General features: G+C 41.2%; 1 protein-coding gene and 1 long non-coding RNA gene across 2 annotated transcripts in view; one reads left to right on the top strand and one right to left on the bottom strand.

Moving 5' to 3' along the window:
- Positions 1 to 3,489: 3,489 nt before the first annotated feature.
- LOC142751114 (uncharacterized) overlaps positions 3,490 to 20,077 on the top strand; it is a 23,241-nt gene continuing 6,653 nt past the window's right edge. The window contains exon 1 of the long non-coding RNA XR_012882710.1: positions 3,490 to 3,579. This is a non-coding gene — a long non-coding RNA (uncharacterized LOC142751114). The remainder of the gene's footprint in view (positions 3,580 to 20,077) is intronic.
- The window catches only part of NTS (neurotensin), a 27,898-nt gene continuing 21,129 nt past the window's right edge, over positions 13,309 to 20,077 (bottom strand). The window contains exons 3-4 of the mRNA XM_075860089.1: positions 17,564 to 17,788; positions 13,309 to 13,966 (exon numbers count right to left, since the gene is read on the bottom strand). Coding sequence (XP_075716204.1) covers positions 13,817 to 13,966; positions 17,564 to 17,788 — 375 coding nt within the window. The 3' untranslated portion in view covers positions 13,309 to 13,816. The remainder of the gene's footprint in view (positions 13,967 to 17,563; positions 17,789 to 20,077) is intronic.

Genomic DNA, 20,077 nt, shown 5'->3' with positions numbered 1-20,077 from the left:
CCTGCCATTTTGAGATGATTTGACCCAGTCGTCTAGCAATCAGAATATGTTCTGCTGGGAAACATTGGGTCCTGCCATTCAGGTGGATGTTACTTTGACATTTACCACCTATCTAAACATTGTTGCAGAACGAGAACACCCTTCATGGCAGCAATATTTTCTAATAGCAGTGATCTCTTTCAGCAGGATAATGCACCCTGCAAGACGGCAAAAATTGTTCAGGAATGGTTTGAGGAACATGACAAAGAGTTCAAGGTGCTGGCTTGGTCTCAGGATTGTGAGGGTCCCAAAGGTCGGACCTTCACCGATCATCAAGTTATGGCATATCCTAGTGATATGCCATCACTTTATAAGAAGAGAAAACCCCTTTATTAAGTGATGCTCCTAGTTCATATATATCCTCCTGGGTCTTCAGCTATGAGCTATTATGAGTTTACTGAAGCAAGAATCTTCATGTGGTCACATAACATCAACTGTGATTCTTATTAATAGTCCTCAAATAATCTTTGTATCAGTGACAGCAACTTCATTTACTTAAAGAGGCTCTGTCACCAGATTTTCAACCCCTATCTGCTATTGCAGCAGATCGGCGCTGCAATGTAGATCACAGTAACGTTTTTATTTTTAAAAAACGAGCATTTTTGGCCAAGTTATGACCATTTTCGTATTTATGCAAATGAGGCTTGCAAAAGTACAACTGGGCGTGTTGAAAAGTAAAAGTACAACTGGGCGTGTATTATGTGCGTACATCGGGGCGTGTTTACTACTTTTACTAGCTGGGCGTTGTGTATAGAAGTATCATCCACTTCTCTTCACAACACCCAGCTTCTGGCAGTGCAGATCTGTGACGTCACTCACAGGTCCTGCATCGTGTCGGCACCAGAGGCTACAGATGATTCTGCAGCAGCATCGGCGTTTGCAGGTAAGTCGATGTAGCTACTTACCTGCAAACGCTGATGCTGCTGCAGAATCAACTGTAGCCTCTGGTGCCGACACGATGCAGGACCTGTGAGTGACGTCACAGATCTGCACTGCCAGAAGCTGGGCGTTCTGAAGAGAAGTGGATGATACTTCTCATCAGAATGCCCAGCTAGTAAAAGTAGTAAACACGCCCCGATGTACGCACATAATACACGCCCCGATGTACGCACATAATACACGCCCAGTTGTACTTTTACTTTTCAACACGCCCAGTTGTACTTTTGCAAGCCTCATTTGCATAAATATGAAAATGGTCATAACTTGGCCAAAAATGCTCGTTTTTTAAAAATAAAAACGTTACTGTAATCTACATTGCAGCGCCTATCTGCTGCAATAGCAGATAGGGGTTGCAAAATCTGGTGACAGAGCCTCTTTAAGCATGACAAGCACTTTATATTCTATGATCAGCAGGAGCTCCTACAGTGCATTCGGAAAGTCTTTAGACACTTTCACTTTTTTCACATTTTGTTATGTTGAGGCCTTATGCTAAAATAAAAATCAAGTTTTTTCCACATCATTCTCCATGATGACAAAGTGAAAATAGAATTTTAGAAATTTTTGCGAATTTATTAAAAATTAAAAACTCAAATTTTGCAAGGATATAAGTATTTATACCCTTTGCTATGACACTTGAAATTTAGATCTGGGGGGCCTCCCATTTCTCTAGATCATCTTTGAAATGTTTCTATTCCTTGATTGGAGTCCACCTGTGGTAAATTCATTTGATTGGACATGATTTAGAAAGACACACCTCTGTCTTTAAAGGGAATGTGTCGCTAGAAATTTGTATTTTTTATTTTTTTAGTTAAGCAGTTAGTATATAAATGATTACACATTGTTATAATTTTTTTAATTTTTTCACAAGTCAGGAAATATTATAAATTAGACTCTAATTTATAACATTTCCATGTGCTGGTCACTAGAGGGAGTAATTCCCAAAATTGCAGCATTGGCATGTGGTAAAGCAACCTCATTGCTTTATGCTGCAAAATTGGAGAAGACACACTCGCTCTAGTGTGCTCAAACAATGCCCCCTCCCAGGGGCGTAACTAGGAAAGACTGGACCCCATAGCAAACTTTTGACTGGGGCCCCCCTCCCCTGGGTGTCACACAACCCCCCCCCCTTGTAGATAGTGCCTTTTTTACAGCCCCCCCTGTAGATAACGGCATACAGCCCCCTCTGTAGATATCTACAAAGGGGGCTGTATGGCGTTATCTACAGGGGGGGCTGTATGGCGTTATCTACAGGGGGGCTGTATGGCGCTATCTACAGAGGGGGCTGTATGGCGCTACCTACAGAGGGGGCTGTATGGCGCTATCTACAGAGGGGGCTGTATGGCGCTATCTACAGAGGGGGCTGTATGGCGCTATCTACAGAGGGGGCTGTATGGCGCTATCTACAGAGGGGGCTGTATGGCGCTATCTACAGAGGGGGCTGTATGGCGCTATCTACAGGGGGCTGTATGGCGTTATCTACAGAGGGGGCTGTATGGCGCCATCTACAGGGGGGCTGTATGGCGTTATCTACAGGGGGGCTGTATGGCGCTATCCACAGGGAGGACTGTATGGCGTTATCTACAGGGGGGACTGTATGGCGTTACCTACAGGGGGGACTGTATGGCGTTATCTACAGGGGGACTGTATGGCGTTATCTATAAGGGGGACTGTATGGTGTTATCTACAGGGGGACTGTATGGCTTTATCTACAGGGGGTCTGTATGGCTTTATCTACAGGGGGTCTGTATGGCTTTCCCTACAGGGGGGTCTGTAGGGAACGCCATACAGCCCCCCTGTAGGGAACGCCATACAGCCCCCCCTGTAGGGAACGCCTTACAGCCCCCCTGTAGGGAATGCCATACAGTCCCCCTGTAAGGAACGCCATACAGCCCCCCCATAGGGAACGCCATACAGCGCCCCCTGTAGGGAACGCTATACAGCCCCCCCTGTAGGGAACGCCATACAGCGTCCCCAACCCCCCAAAAAAATGCGACCTACAGTGTGAAAAGACAAAAGACATGTATCCCCTATCCACAGGATAAGGGATACATGTGTGATCGCTGGCAGCGATAGGGAGAACGGGGGACTGAAAGTCCCCCAAGTTCTCCATGACTAACCTCGGACTTCCGGCGTCTGCGCAGCTCAATAAAAATGAAAGGAGCGCTGGTCACGCATACGCACAAGCGCGACCGGCGCTCCATTCATTTCTACGGAGATGCCGACACAGACCCCGGAAGTCCGAGGTTTGTGATGGAGAACTTCAGGGGTCTTTCAGTCCCCCGTTCTCCCTATCAATGCCAGCGATCACACATGTACAGTGGCGTAGCTATAGGGGTCGCAGCGGACGCAATTGCGACCGGGCCCCTAAGCCAGTGGGGCCCTCAGACCCCCCTCGCCACGCTCAGACTGACCGTATAATTATTTTTTACATTACACCTTCCTTACACAGCGCATGTGCAGCAGCGTGTGCATCGAGAATCCTCCCGTCTCCTCCCCTCTTGTGCTCTGAGGCACTGGATTGGAGGAGACACTCGCTGACGCAGGCCGAGTAAGCAAGGAGCTGGTTCTGCATTATCACAGATTATTTCCACCAACACCTACGTGAGTACAGGACAGGCCTCTCATGCACTGACATTGTTTGTTTTTTTTTCACTTTCTTTACATAACGTTTGCTGTTTCTCTCTTTGCATTCTATCCTACAATTATCTCCTGGTTCTGTCACTCGTATATAAGGGACAGAACAGGAGTATTCAGCTGTAAAAGCAGCGCAGACAGGACACTGATAACAGGTTACTGAGTGTCGTAATTCACCACAGGACAGCTCCAGCCAAGTTACGGAGAAAACACTGATAAGGGGGCTAGAGGTTACTGTGGGTCATGATTTCACATTACTGGAGGTCTGGAGCTGTGCTGTAATGTGAAGCCCTGCTATGCCAGTGTCCATTGGAAACTATAGATTATAAAGAGGCTGCACCTAAAGGTTTATTAGACAATATATAGTAACAGGCATTTTCTTAAAGGTTTTTTTGCTTTCCAGTTTCCTAAATTATCAGCTATTCTTAGAATAGATAATAATTTTCTGATCGCTGGGACTCCCACCGATCATGAGAACAGGGTTGTCCCGAACCCCCCATTCCTCCTCACTGTGAGCAGCACATTGAGTGGAGCGGCGGTGGAGCATGCCGCTCCATTCAGCGTCTATGGGAAAGACAGATACAGCTGAGTACAGCGCTTGTCTGCTTCCATCGTGGTCATAGACAGTGAATAGAGGCGCATGCTCAACCGCTGCTCCATTCAAGCTCCTCCACACTGCAGGGGTGCAGTGAGGAGGATCTAGGGGTTCGGGACCCCTGTTCTCACGATCGGTGTGGCCCCCAGCGATCAGAAAATTATCACCTATCCTGTGGAAAGGATAATTCCTGTGAAGTGATCATTTATTATTCTGGGAAAACTTGTGGTGGGGGCAATATTACTTTGTATGACACAAAAGGGGCACTAGTACTGTCTGAGAAACAAAGGGGGCACTATTACTGTGTGGGGAACAAATACAGTCACTATTACTGTATAGGGGCACTAAGAGTGCAATTGGGGGTAGCAGCATAAGGCTGGATTCACACGAGCATGTGCTTTTTGCGCATGCAAAAAACGCGCCGTTTTGCCTGCGCAAAAGGCACTTAGCAGCTCCATGTGTCAGCCCCGTATGATGCGCGGCTGCGTGGTTTTCGCATTTGGATGTTTGTAAACAGAAATGCACGTGGTGCTTTTCTGTTTTCATTCATCCTTTTCACAGCTGTTGCGCGAATCACACTTGTCCCACGGAAGTGCTTCCGTGGGGCATGCGTGGTTTTCACACACCCATTGACTTCAATGGGTGCGTGATGCGCGAAAAACGCTCAAAGAACGGACATGCCGTGACTTTTACGCAGCGGACTAACGCTGCGTAAAAATCACGCACATGTCTGCACTGCCCCATAGACTAATATAGGTCCCTGCGACGCTCGTGAAAATCACGCGCGTTGCACGGACGTATATCCCGTTCGTCTGAATAAGCCCTAATGTGCAGTTTGTGTGCAGAGACAAGTCGTAGCAGGAAGAAGTCATCATGGGGGTCTGGATCTGAATAGAGAAGAAAAGGGAAAGCGGACAACTACAATAGGAGCAGACGTCACCTGTGAGTCACTGGATATAACTGTTATAGTGTTTTAACTTTTCACTGTGTAGAATGGGTATATGCCCATTATTTGGTGAATACATTATTTAGGTATACTATCATACATTGAGCTGCAAAGCTCTATCGTAGCCTGCCTTGTTATAAAAGTATACTTTTGTATATTTTTGTTTTGAGGGGGGAAAAACATATGAGTTGGAACTTGCGCCAAGACTCTAACAACATCTTTGGCTGCTAGTGCTGCATCGATTGGTTACTTTAGAGATACAGCAATGCAGCTGAAAGTTAAAAATGGGTTGCAATCGGCATCTGTAAAGAGAATATGCGTGCGGGGGGGGGGGCCCAAGCTGAACTTTTGCACCTGGGCCCATGAGCCTTTAGCTACGCCCCTGCACATGTATCCCCTATCCTGTGGATATCTGATACATGTCTTTTGTTTAATGGCAGAGCGGGGAGATACCTCCCTGCTCTGCCGTACTGTTCAGTGGCGTCCCGCTGTAGCAGCCATAGCGGCTGCTAGCGGAGCCTCCGGCCATGGTTGTGCCGTATTCCATCTCTGTATGTGTCGTTAATCGACACATACAGAGATGAAAAATAAATGTCAGCCCCCACACAGAAGTAAAAGTCAGAAAAATGAAAATAAAATGTATTTTAATAACATACTAAAATCAAAAATATATAAAAAAAATATTTTTCGTGACACCTTCCCTTTAAAAGGTTTTACAGCTGACAATGCATATCAGAGCAAAAACCAAGCCATGAGGAGGAAAGAACTGCCTGTAGAGCTCAGAGACAGGATTGTGTGGAGGCACGGATCTGCAGAAGGGTATAAAAAAAAGTTTGTTTTTCAGCAGCTTTGACAGGGAGGCCAGTCAGGGTTGAGGCAACGATGAATGGAGCAAAGTACAGAGATATTCTTAAAGTGTACCTAAATGTTCGACAAACTTCTGAAATGTCATAGTGACATGTCAGAAGTTTGGATTGGTGGGGGTCCGAGCACGGAGACCCCCACCAATCGCTAGAAGGAAGCAGCTGAAGTGCTCGTGCGAGCGCTCAGCTGCTTCGTTTCTGTTTGGCTTTTTCCAGAAAGCCGATGTATCGGAGTATGGGCTCATAGACTTTGTATTGAGTACGTACACGGAAACATTTATTTCCGGAAAAGTCTGAACAGACACGAAGCAGCTGAGCCCTCACACGAGCACATCAGCTGCTTCGTTCTAGCGATTGGTGGGGGTCTCAGTGCTCGGACCCCCACCAATCCAAACTTTTGACATGTCACTATGAGATGTCAGAAGTTTATCGAACGGTTAGCTACACTTTAATGAAAACCTGATCTAGAGTGCTCTGGAACTCAAACTAGGCTGAAGGTTCAACTTCCAACAAGACAACACAGCCAAGACAATACAGGAGTGGCTTAGGGATAAACTCTGTGAATCTCCTTGAGTGACCCAGCCAGAGCGATGACTTTAACCCAATCGAACATCTCTGGAGAGACCTGAAAATGTCTGTCCACCGACGGTCCCCATCCAACCTGTCAGAGCTTGAGAGAATCTGCAGAGAAGAATGGCAGAAAATTCCCAAATCCAGGTGTGCAAACCTTGTGGCATCATAACCAAGAAGACTGGAGGCTGTTATCACTGCCAAAGGTGCTTCAACTAAGTACTGAGTAAAGGGTCTGAATACTTATGTCACTGCAATATTTTAGTTTTTCCTCTTCAATAAATTAGCAAAGATTACTAACATTCGAATTTCCCTTTGTCATTATGGGGTGTTGAGTGCAGAATAATGGGGACATTTTTATTTTGTTTTAGCACAAGGCCTTAACATAACAAAATGTGAAAAAATGGAAAGGGTCTGAAGACTTTCTGAATAAATTGTATGTGCATAATTTCTGGTGCATTTACTCCAGAGACTAATGGCCATGGCAAAGCAAACAAACTCAGATATCTGCATACATTTAATGTTATTATTATTTTGAATTACATTACTGCTATATACGTACTATACTTATAAATGTGAGGTTCTTAGTGCACATACGGATATAATTATAGATAGGTTCCTACCTTTTGTCACTAAAACCACTGATCACGCTGTTAGGCCCCATGCACACAAACGTAAAAAAGCTCTTAATTACGGGCCGTAATTACGGGCCGTACCTCCCCGTATGCTTCTGGTGCAGATCCCTTCTGTAGCCATAATAAGGACTGTGTCTCCCCCAAAGCCATAAACTGTATAATCTGGGGAAAGTACTGTGTCAGCATCACCCCTCACAAGCATATCCCTGCAAGTCAGCTAACAAGGGTTCCTCCTCACATGGACTCTCCACTATACTTGTAATGAGAGACTGCATTGCTGTGAATTATTGCTGCACTTTATGGAAGTTCTCCTCAGTAAAGAGACTTTTGGTTAGCAGAGGACTGTGTCTGATTTTGCTTTCCATTTTTGACAATTGACTTGCTGCGTGTCCTAAGAGAGGTGCCCAGGGTAGGACCCCACTGCCGTGACCGTGACATCACTAATAAACCAGCCATTATGGGGACTACTACCCCCATCAGGTCATCTCATAACATCTGCATCCTCTGGGATACCACATAAAGACTGAGGGAAAACTCATGACTCAAGACCACACCCTCTACACCCTCCGATACAGGGGAAACTTATAAGGACTTAACATTCAATGAATTAATAAGAAAATATTGCAATGCTAAGAAAATATTGTGAATGTAATTTGTTTTGTGCAAACTCAAGAGAAAATATTATAGCTGATGTAGTAAAAGCCCAGTCTAAAAGCTGTATATAAACTCACTCATAATGTATGGAAAGGGCAGTCTGCCATCACTTGCGGAGTGACATAATTATGACACTTCTGTGAAACCTCCTCTTGAGAAAATAAATATGAATGAATCTGGAGCAAATGTTTGACTTTGAATTATCCACAACACCTGTATACTGCCTCAAGCCATCTGGTACTGGTAGTACTACTTCAGCATGTTCATGTGTTCAGCTTCCAGCCCGTGCACAATGAAATATTCTGTAAAAAAAAAAATACCATACTCACCTCCCCTGGTCTCCCATATCGACACGTTCCTGCCAGCCCCTGGAGATGATGTCACTTTGTTCTGTGTGATCGCTCTCTAGGAAATTCGGACCGAATTTGATTAGTTTAGAATAGATTCGCTCATCTCTATTTGTGTTGTTTACTACACCCTGTCAAAGCTCATATTACTCCAAGACACTTTTAGTTTACAATAATAACACTTACATTTGCCCGGAGCAGATCTAGCAGATCAGAAATTTCCCAAAACTTGTGAAAAAAGTGGCAACCACATTTTAAAGTCACTGAGCTCTTCATTATGACACATACAACTACCAATGTTCGTCTATGGTAATTACATGGCTGTGTGCTAGATTTTATGCATCTGTTTGCATGGGTGGGGCTAAAACACCTGAACTAAGTAATTAGGAAGGGTTTCCACATACTTTTGCCCATGTAATATATGTAGGCTGACGTGCCTTTGGACACAGGCTATCATGAAAAACCATGACAGCCTGTTTCTGCTGATGGGAGGAGGGGTAAGCCGCAGGGAATTTATATTACAAGCTCTGTTATTCTAAGGATTTTCTTATGAAGGCAAAAATTGCAATAATGATAGTATATTTGACAATTGTTGTTTATGCAACTCCGCAAGAAATAAGTGCTAAACACAAGGCACGAACAGGTGAAGTTGCGATGACGTCAAAAGATTCCATCTGTCACAAGGGGCGTGGGAAAACTGTAGAGACAAGATCTGTGTCCTCCCTAGATTCCTCTACAATTTTGGTCAATACTATTGTCATCCCTGAATTTTAAGTGCACCATGTATAATATCTCCTGAAATAAAGTGTTTATTAAAACAGCTTGAATCTGCATAAAACATCAGACGAAGGCTGGGTTCACACTGTGCATTTTTGTTGCATTTTTAACATGCCTTTTATTTGTTTTAGTTGATAAACTCCCATTAATAAACATGGGAGTTTATCTTTGGAAAAAAACAAAAAACGCAAGTTAATAATGTAACAAAAATGCATAGTGTGAACCCAGCCTAACAAGTGATTAATTAAACATCAGACATCAGACTCACATGTCCCTCCCTACCTTGTCTATGCTTTTCCCTTTTTAACTCAAAGCTGATATATGGCAATCGGTTGATTATCGTGGGTCTGGCTTTTCTAACTTTCATTAATCAACTTTTATCAATGGGAGAAGCTACATCTATCAAAACATTCCCCCTGCTGCGGCCACTGCCAGAGAAATTTAGCATTGCATGACAGTCAAATGAATGGCTGTCCATGTAATGCATGGAAGAGCCGGGTCTGCCAGAGCAGAATGAACAGGGGTTGTCTTTAAGAGAAATAGACATTTATCCCTCATCATTTGTCAGATCTTTTTTTGTATGTACATTTTTAGATAATGTATTTAATAACTTCACCCTCCCTTCATTCTCAGTGACCAGCTTCACTTGAGCAGGATCCCGCTCGTTTAACCCCTTAGATGCCACGGTCCATAGTGACCGCTGCATCTAACTGATAGAAACAGGGGGGCAGCCCCTCTGACGTCCCATCTTCCACTTGCGACACAATTGCGGGGTGCCAATGGTTGTCATGGCAGCCTGGGGACCTAATGCAGGCTCCCAGGTCTGCCATCTTTGTGCTCCTATTAAGTCCTGCCAGAGGCAAAGCTTAGAAGGAGCCTGTAAAAATCACGATATACTGCAATACATTAGTACATATTTATAAATTAGTTAAAGTAAATAAAATTCCTTCCAAAAGCAATGTAAAAAATAAAATAAAAATTAACATAACTGGTATCGCTGCATCCAAGTCTGAACTATTACAATGTAACATATAACATTATTTAACCCACACCGTGAACGCAGCAGAAAAAACAACTATTGAAAGCCATAATTGCTGTTTTTTGGTTAACTTATCCCTCACAAAAAATGGAATAAAAACGAATCAAAAAGTCTTATGTACCCCAAAATGGTAAAAAAAAAAAATCCCCCACACTGCTCAATTGATGAGAAAATAAAAAAGTTATGATTCTCAGTATATGGCAACACAAAACTAATTTTATTTTTAACAATTAGTTTACTTGTAAAAGCAGTAAAACGTAAAAAATATATAAATCTGGTATTGCCGTAATTGTATTAACGCGCAGAATAAAATAATTTTTATAACACAGTGAACGTCAGAAAAACCAAATACAATAAAACAATGGCAAACCACTATTTTTTTCACCTTCTACCCCACAAAGAATTTTTTTCACAGTTTCTTAGTACATTATATATATAATAAATGGTACTGTTAAAACTATAACTTGTCTCACAAAAAAACATGCTTTTATACGGCTATATGGAAAAATATAAAAGTTATTGCTTTTGGAAGGTGGGTAAGAAAAAACGAAAATAAAAAAAAAAAAAAAAATGGCTGTGAATGGAAGGGGTTAAAGGAGTTGTCCGGAATTAGAAAAACATGGCTGCCTTCTTTTAAAATCAGTTCCACACCTGTCCATGGGTTTTGTCTGGTAATGCAGCTCAGCTTCATTGAGTTGAATGATGCTGAGTTGTAATACTACACACAACATGTGTTTTTCTAATCTGTTTATTTATTTATTTTAAATCCTGGATCGCTTTAAAAAAATGTCAAGGATTTGTCCCCATATCTTTTCAACGTACTCTTCCTGTTCTTTAGTCAACTTTATTATACTTTTACTATTCAAGTTACTAAGTAAATAAATCAGAACTTCATAAATTATTTATAATTTTCAAAGTCTGAAGATGACTTCCCCCTTGTTTATATGTTTAAATGCCTTTTTCTTGACGTTTATTAGCTTTTTAACAATATAAGTAAGCCATATGGCTTTTCAATTTTTATCTTTTATACACTATATGGACAAAAGTAGTGGTACACTCCTCTTAATCATTAAATTCAGGTGTTTCATTCGGTCATATTGACACAGGTGTATACAATCAAGCACCTAGCCATGCAGTCTGCATTTACAAACATTTGTGAAAGAATGGTTCGATCTAAGGAGCTCACTGAATTAGGCCTCATACACGAACGTATTTTTGTCCTCCCGTAAATACTGGCGTAAATACACGTATTCGACCCGTATTGCACCAGTATTTACGGACCCGTGCCCATAAATACCAGTATTCCACCCGTATTTACGGGCACGTTTTCGCTGCAAAATTGCACTGCACTAATCGGCAGCCCTTCTCTCTATCAGTGCAGGATAGAGAGAAGGGGCAGCCCTTTCCGAGGTAAAAGTAAAATAAATTGATACTTACCCGGCCGTTGTCTTGGTGACGCGTCCCTCTCTTGACGTCCAGCCCAACCTCCCTGGATGACGCGGCAGTCCATGTGACCGCTGCAGCCTGTGAGTGGCCCGTGATTTGCTGCAGCGGTCACATGGGCAGAAACGTCATCCCAGGAGGCCAGACTGGAGGAAGAAGCAGGGAGTTCTGGGTACGTATGAACGTCTTTTTTTTTTACAGGTTGATCTATATTCTGATCGGTAGTTTCTGTCCAGGGTGCTGAAACAGTTACTGCCGATCGTTTAACTCTTTCAGCACCCTGGACAGTGACTATCCCTTGACTATCCCTTGACGTCGCCTAGCAACGCTCCCGTAATTACGGGTGCACACACGTAGTCACCCGTAATTACGGGAGCCCCATAGACTTCTATGGGCCTGCCCGTGCCATAATTACGGCCTGAAATAGGACATGTTCTATATTTTTCAACGGCACGGGCACCTTCCCGTAAGCATACGGGGAGGTACCCGTGGCCAATAGAAGTCTATGGACCCGTAAAAACGTGCCGTAATTACGGCCCGTAATTACGGGCGTTTTTACGTTCGTGTGCATGGGGCCTTAGAGAGTGGTACTGTAATAGGATGACACCATTGCAACAAGTCAGTTGGTGAAATTTCTTCTCTTTTACATATTGTATGATTAACTCTGAGTGGTATTGTTGCAAAGTTAAAGTGTTTAGGAACCACAGCAACTCAGCCACGAAGTAGCAGACCACGTAAAGTTAGAGTGGGCTCGCCAAGTGCTGAGGCGCATAGTGCACAAAAGTTGCCAACTATATGCTGACTCAATAACTAAAGAATTCTAAACCTCCTCTGGCATTAAAATTTAGGAGCATCATGGCATGGTTTTCCATGACCGAGCAGCTGCATGAAAGCCTTACATCACCAAGCACAATGCCAAGTGTTAGATGGAGTGGTATAAAGCATGAAGCCACTGGACTATGGAGCAGCGGAAATGTGTTCTGTGGAGTGATGAATCACTCTTCTCTATCTGGCAGTCTGATAGATGAGTCTGGTTTTGACAAATGCCAGGAGAACGTTACCTGCCTGACTGCATTATGCCAAGTGTAAAGTTTGGTGGAGGAGGGATAATGCTATGTGGTTGGTTTTCAGGGGTTTGTCGAGGCCCCTTAGTTCCAATGATTGGAAATCTAAGTGCTTTAATATACCAAGACACTTAGTGGGAACAATTTGGAGAAGGCCCTTTTCTGTTCCAGTATGACTCTGCCCCAGTGCACAAAGCAAGGTCCACAAATAGTTGGGTGATTTTGGTGGGGAAGAACTTGACTGGTCCTGATCTCAATCCCATTGAACATCTTTGGGATGAACTAGAATAGAGATTGTGAGCCAGGCCCTCTCCTCCAACATCAGTGTCTGACCTCATAAATGCTCTTCTGGATAATTGGGCAAAAATTCCCAGAGACACATTCCAAAACCATGTAGAAAGTCTTCCCAGAAAAGTGAAAGCTGTTTTATATTCAAAGGGAGGACCAACTCCATATTAATGCCGATAGATTTAGAATGGGATATCATAAAAGCTCCTGTTGGTGTAATGTGTGGGTGTGTTAATACTTATGTCCATATAGTGTATTTATTGCCTTTTGTAAATGGGAATAATCTACAATATCAAACACAACCCATGCATATGAGTAGCTCTGTTTCTCAAGCAAAAAAGACACATTTTTTTCTCAACTCTTAACACTCTGCATGCATTTTTCATGGTAGGTACTCTTTAACTTTTGAGTCTATTACTGTTTTTAATCAATCTTTTGTATATGGGAAAAATACACAATAAAAATAAAATAACAGTAAGCAGCAAAAAATAAAAACGTTTTAATATATTCCTATACCTTTATTATCATTCTAGGTGAGTAACATGTTTGCAATTGTTTTTAAAACAGTAAAACACAATTCTTTTTAGATTCACTTACAAGGACCAAATCTGACAGATATTTATTTATAGTGCTGATAATTAATAGCGGACTATTACTTCTGGTATTTCTTATAGGCATTTTCCTTAGAATATATAGTCCAATATTGTGACCATTTAGAGCAAATATTGCTTCTGTTTCATTTTATGGATTAACACGATACAGATAAATGGCATTTATTTTCAAAATGTAAAAGTCAAAATAATTTTATGTATATAAAAATCACATTTAACAAACAACATGAATAAAAACAGATTTACTATATATTAATGACATCATTTTCCAATTTATTTATGGCACAAATAGAATTTTAATTGTAAGTAAAATAACCATAAATCACATTTACTTATAAATTAAATACATCTTAGTGAATCTTATTGAATTTGTTAGTAATAAGAGCCCCTCTTCAGTATGTAGGGTCTTCTGGCTTTGCTTACAATGGCCTGTCTTTTAAAAATATAAGGGGTTTTCCTCTTTACAATGTCTTCATTTTCAGTGTTCGAACTGCTGGGTTCAAGGTAATCCCGTTGAAGCAGCTGAAACAAACAAACAAACAAAAAAAGTTGCACAGTTCTAATAACAGACAAATAATAAGAAAATCTAGCTTGTCTGTTGTATTACATTGCTAGTGATGTAAATGTCACAAAGTATAATGTCTCGTTCAAAGAATCTTATAAATGGTGAGGTAGTGAGTTCTTTTATCCTATATTTAGATAGCACTATGTCTTTATTGACAGTAGTATTTTTTTATCCCATAAAATGGAAATTACAAATTGCAGACAATTTCTTCCTTTTGAAGGATAACTAGTTGCATATGAGATAGTCCAATGAAGCTTCACCCATGACATATCACATAGCTGAGCAAATGCATGTCCTGTGCGGATGAAGTTCAAAAGATCGAAACAGATCTGGCCACCAGTTGGTCTATTATCTTTGCAAATATCCGTTTATTGAATAAGTTGCATGCTATAGGACAGGATAAAAATGTAATGTCATAATGTTGATCTCTATGTTTAGCTGTTATGATCCCATTGAATTTGCACAATCATTGTATATGTGTATATAGTAGTGCTTCTCAAACTGTGAGGTCTGCCTTACTGATGAGGAACCTTTCAATAGTTTCCAATTTCCAATTACATGTTTTAAAAAAAAAAAAAATGCTCCCTCCGTCCTAATTGCACCCACTAACCTAAATGCCCTGCATGTTAGGCTGGGTTCACACGACCTATTTTCAGACGTAAACGAGGCGTATTATGCCTCGTTTTACGTCTGAAAATAGCGCTCCAATACGTCGGCAAACATCTGCCCATTCATTTGAATGGGTTTGCCGACGTATTGTGCAGACGACCTGTAATTTACGCATCGTCGTTTGACAGCTGTCAAACGACGACGCGTAAATGGACTGCCTCGGCAAAGAAGTGCAGGACACTTCTTTGCCACGTAATTTGAGCTGTTCTTCATTGAACTCAATGAAGCACAGCTCAAGATTTACGAGCGTCTCAGACGGCTCGCAAAATGCGAGGAGGAGCATTTACGTGTGAAACGAGGCAGCTGTTTTCTCCTGAAAACAGTCTGCCTTTTCACACGTAAATGACAGCTAGCGTGTGCACATACCCTAAACATTGCAGGGGCAGGTCTGTACATTGCATCCTTCCCTCACTGTCTGTGCAATGTACGGGATATCTGAACATTTAACAGAGTGTCTCTGCTGCTGCCATGTCACATACTGACAGTTTATTTATATGCAGCTATGCTCAGGTCAGTATGCTCCATCGGGAGGGAGGAACATCATTTTCTAAAACATGTAATTGGAAAGCCTAAAAAAATAAAAAAAAAGCCTGAAAACTTTCTTAACTCTGACCACTGGTGATGCCCAGGTGTCACCATGAAAAAGATTCAGAAACCCAGGTATATAGTGTATCTTTGTGTGATATTTATTGCTGTATCATTAAAGGGGTTTTTCAATCTTGGACATTTATGGCATTTTCATATTTAGGCCTAGTTCACACGGAGGAATTTGCATGCAGAAAAAACCCTTTAGGAATTTTGAGGCAGATTTTGACCTGCCTGCACTTTCTTGCTGCGGTAGTCGCAGCGTCTTCTGCCTGCGGCCAGTGAGCGCCACAGGCAAAAAACACAGTGTAAAACACTTATTCATTTCAATGGGAGATCAGAGGCGGAACCGCGAGAAAAAACATAATGCTTTTTTTCCTGCGAGCGGCTAAAATTAATTGGAGGCGGTTTCGGCAGTTTTTTTGCACTGATTCCAACGCGGTTTCCGCGTCAAAATTAGCACCAGAAAACTCTGTGTGAACTGGCCCCTATGGTTATTCCTCTGTAACGCGCATCTATGTCTAGAGCGGGCCCGTCCTACCTTCTCTTGCTCTTGCTGCTTTCTGGCCACTAACTAACAAGGTGGTCGGGAGTATGGAAATAGCCAAGCTCGCTGTGCTACACTGTTTTCCGTAACTCCCACTCACTTCTATGGGAGTTACGGAAACAGCGTAGCTTAGGAAGCTCGGGTGTTTCCTTCTTTCTGACCACCTCACCAAACGGTGCCCGGAAAGCAGCAAGAGAAAGTAAAGCATCAGGGTGTCTGTTTTAGAGATAGGTGCAGGTCCCAAATGTAGGACCTAGATGTATGATCAAGGATCATAATAATAGATAATAGTATTTACAGTGGTATTGTTGGTGCTTATCACTGATATAAATGGGTTGTGCACTGTACAAAAAGCACTTGCTCTGTCCATTTTTTTATATTGTGTTCTTCTATTCAGTACAGACAGGAACACAATATAGCCAAATACGTATATGATAGTATTGTGGGATGATTAGGTAGGTGAGAGGGATTGGTCATATTTTTAGAGTCGGAGAGATCCATCAAACTATATTTTTAAATAGTCAATTTCACCTGCAATACTACAGTACCATAAAATGTAGATACTGCATATAGTATAGCATATAGAAACAAGGAGAAACCTCCAGCTCACCGGTCTGCGTCTTCAGGTAGCGTCAGTCGGATCCCCGTGACGGCCCACGGTATGGTAGTAGAGAAGAGAAGAGATTGATCCAGCGCTGATATTGATTTAAAAGGGAAAAGCACGTCCCATGTTTATTGTAGAAAAAATTAAAATTGGAAAGGAGACGTAGTCCCAAGGCAAAGGTAGGAGATATGTGGGTAGATACCCAAAGCCTACGCGTTTCGAACGCGGTCTGCGTTCTTAGTCATGGCAGGAACTAAGAACGCAGACCGCGTTCGAAACGCGTAGGCTTTGGGTATCTACCCACATATCTCCTACCTTTGCCTTGGGACTGCGTCTCCTTTCCAATTTTAATTTTTTCTACAATAAACATGGGACGTGCTTTTCCCTTTTAAATCAATATCAGCGCTGGATCAATCTCTTCTCTTCTCATATAGTATAGCACTCTCCTACAAAGTTGTAGTGAAGCCACTTACCATGCTTTCACTATTCATCTTAAAACTTTCTCCTTTCCTAGCTTTCATATCTTCTGCTTATTAAATCACTTTTTTACAATGCTGTCTGCCATTTTAAACTGAGTGCCTTCCACTCTCTGAAAGCTCAAGATGCATAAAAAGAACAGTAATTATTTACTTTAAAATAGAAAACAAATACTGAACAATGAAATAGGTACTCATTAGAATCTCTTACAGCTGTCCTTAAGGATCCTCACAAAAAATATTGTTATTTCTTCTGACATTTTAATGCTAATACCATGGAAATAGGATGTTTCTGTTTTTTAAATTAGGAAGACGAGGGTATCTTGACAACCTTAGTAACTGCAGGTCATGATAACCAAGTAGACAAGCAGTTCTTTGGCATAATTATTGTTTTCCTGCTTTTCTCCCTCAGGCAAAAATGTTTTCTGGGGAAGCCAAACCAAGTAAACCCTAAAAGACGTAGAAGTAAAACTAGCAAATAGCTAAGTCAGTGTCTATCCAGTGTTTTGTGAATTAGTTAAAGCACTCATGTCAACCTAACCAATAATTAATCTTTCTTCATGAAAATTTAAACCCCTGGCCAGAGTTCTATTATCAGAACCAATAGCTGGTGTAAGGTTCTTTATACAAACGACTCAAAATGCAGACATTGAATTATTATATTGCATCATACCTCCGAATGTTGAAAGACCATGCTTTGGCAAATTTTCTGAAGTTGAATTGCTGTCAACATTGCTTCCAAATTAAACCCATCCACTGATGTTGGGTATTGCTTTCGGACCATGGGGTCTTCTTCACCATTTTCGCCTACTTCTTCTGTTTGGGTATTGAAGTTGTTTACAAGTTTGCATACATTGAGAAGAGTCATTTTCCAGTATGGAAGCCTTGCTTTATTCACCTAAAGTGAAATATTCGCTAATTATTATAAGCAGAAACTGACAAATATAATTTCTTAACATGGCATGACTGAAATCAAGTTTCTATTTTTAAGACATGTTTGCACAATTTTCTTTATATGACATATATTTGCACTAAAACAAATTAACAAGTAAAGGTTCGTTGAACTTTTCAGTCATGTATTCCGGTAATGATTACAGGACAATTGCGTCTTTTAACTGCATCCATGTAAAACTTGAATTTCTGTTAGCTAAACCAAATTTGTATTCTTCCACACTGTCTCACGGACTCAAAGGTTTTCTTGTATTTCATAAATTTTGTATTAGGATCGATAGAACTAAAAAATTTTACCAAAGTAGAATACACAGCACTTTGAGAATTTGATGTTGAAAAAAAAGAAAAATATTAAATGTGTTACTTATTTTCTTATTTTCATAATATACAGATTGATATGCTTTCTTTACTCATTCAGACCATAATTGAGCTCCTATATGGTTGGATAAATAGCATTTTGTGCACTTGTGTTTTTATACTGTTTTAATATAAATTGCAGAATGTAAATGAGCTAATTTAGCTTTTTTTTTTCATCTGAAAATTCCGGACATAGTACTCTGTACATTTAAAAGCCACACACATTCAGGTACAGTGATGTAGCATATCAATTTATACTTGAACATTATAAATGGTGTACAGTGGATAAGTACTCTTGCCTTGCAGCCCTGGATTCCTGGGTTTAGATCTGACTAAGGTCAATATCTGTATGGAGTTTGTTTGTTATTCTCATGTTTGTGTGGGTTTCCTCCCGGAATTCAAAAAACATACTGAAAGTTTATCTTGGAATTTAGTTTCTTAGCCCCAATGGGGAGAAAGACCGATGTGAGTGTACAGTGCTGTAAAATATGTTGGTGCTTTATAAATAAAAAAATAAAATGTACTGTCTCTAGTTTTGAAGGATTATCAAAAAATCATGTACGGCAACAATTTTCATATGTCGAATTAGCACTTTAGTTGTAAGGGTGTGAAATCACTATTAAAGAGGTAACTAAGTCTTCTATCCTGTGAATAGGTCATCAGTGTGAAAAACCGCCCCATACCTGGACAACTCTTTTAAATTAGGGCATCTTTTGAATGTCAGAAGGTGCCAAGAAGTATCACATGGTTGCTTTAATGGAAGCTTTCTTGCTAATGTGCCATGGATGCAAAGGATCCTACATAAGGAGATGGGCGCTATAATGTAGGTAACAGTAATGCTTTTTATTTAAAAAAACAATCTATTTTTACCACTTTATTAGCGATTTTAGATTTATGCTAATGAGTTGCTTAATGCCCAAGTGGGCGTATTTTTACTTTAGACCAAGTGGGCGTTGTACATGGGAGTGTAGGACGCTGACCAATCAGCGTCCTGCACTCCCCTCCATTCATTTACTCAGCGCATAGGGATCCTGCTAGATCCTTATGTGCTGTCTTATACTTACACATTAACAATACTGAAGTGTTTAGACAGTGAATAGACATTCCACGGAATGTCTATTCACAAACTCTGCACTTTGTTACTCTGTCTGTGGTAGTTACAGCAGAAGAAGCGTGATATTGCGAGATCTCACTGTAAATGACAGGTTACAACGAGATCACGCTTCCTCTGCTGTAACTACCACAGACAGAGTAACGAAGTGCAGAGATTATGAATAGACATTCCGTGGAATGTCTATTCACTGTCTAAACACTTCAGTATTGTTAATGTGTTAGTATAAGACAGCACATAAGGATCTAGCAGGATCCCTATGTGCTGAGTAAATGAATTGAGAGGAGTGCAGGACACTGATTGGTCAGCGTCATACACTCTCCTGTACAACGCCCACTTGGTCTAAAGTAAAAATACGCCCACTTGAGCATTAAGCAACTCATTAGCATAAATCTAAAATAGCTAATAAAGTGGTGAAAATAGATCGTTTTATTAAATAAAAAGCAGTGCTGTCATCTACATTATAGCGCCCATCTCCTTATGCACTTATAATGTGGTGACAGAGCCTCTTTAAAGAGGCTCTGTCACCAGATTTTGCAACCCCTATCTGCTATTGCAGCAGATAGGCGCTGCAATGTAGATTACAGTAACGTTTTTATTTTTAAAAAACGAGCATTTTTGGCCAAGTTATGACCATTTTTGTAGTTATGCAAATGGGGCTTGCAAAAGTCCAAGTGGGTGTGTTTAAAAGTAAAAGTCCAAGTGGGCGTGTATTATGTGCGTACATCGGGGCGTTTTTAATACTTTTACTAGCTGGGCGCTCTGAAG

The sequence above is a fragment of the Rhinoderma darwinii genome, chromosome 3, assembly GCF_050947455.1.
Source record: "Rhinoderma darwinii isolate aRhiDar2 chromosome 3, aRhiDar2.hap1, whole genome shotgun sequence".
In the NCBI taxonomy this organism is placed as follows: domain Eukaryota; kingdom Metazoa; phylum Chordata; class Amphibia; order Anura; family Rhinodermatidae; genus Rhinoderma; species Rhinoderma darwinii.
Note: the sequence above shows the minus strand (reverse complement) of the source record. Positions and strands in the feature narration are given on the sequence as shown.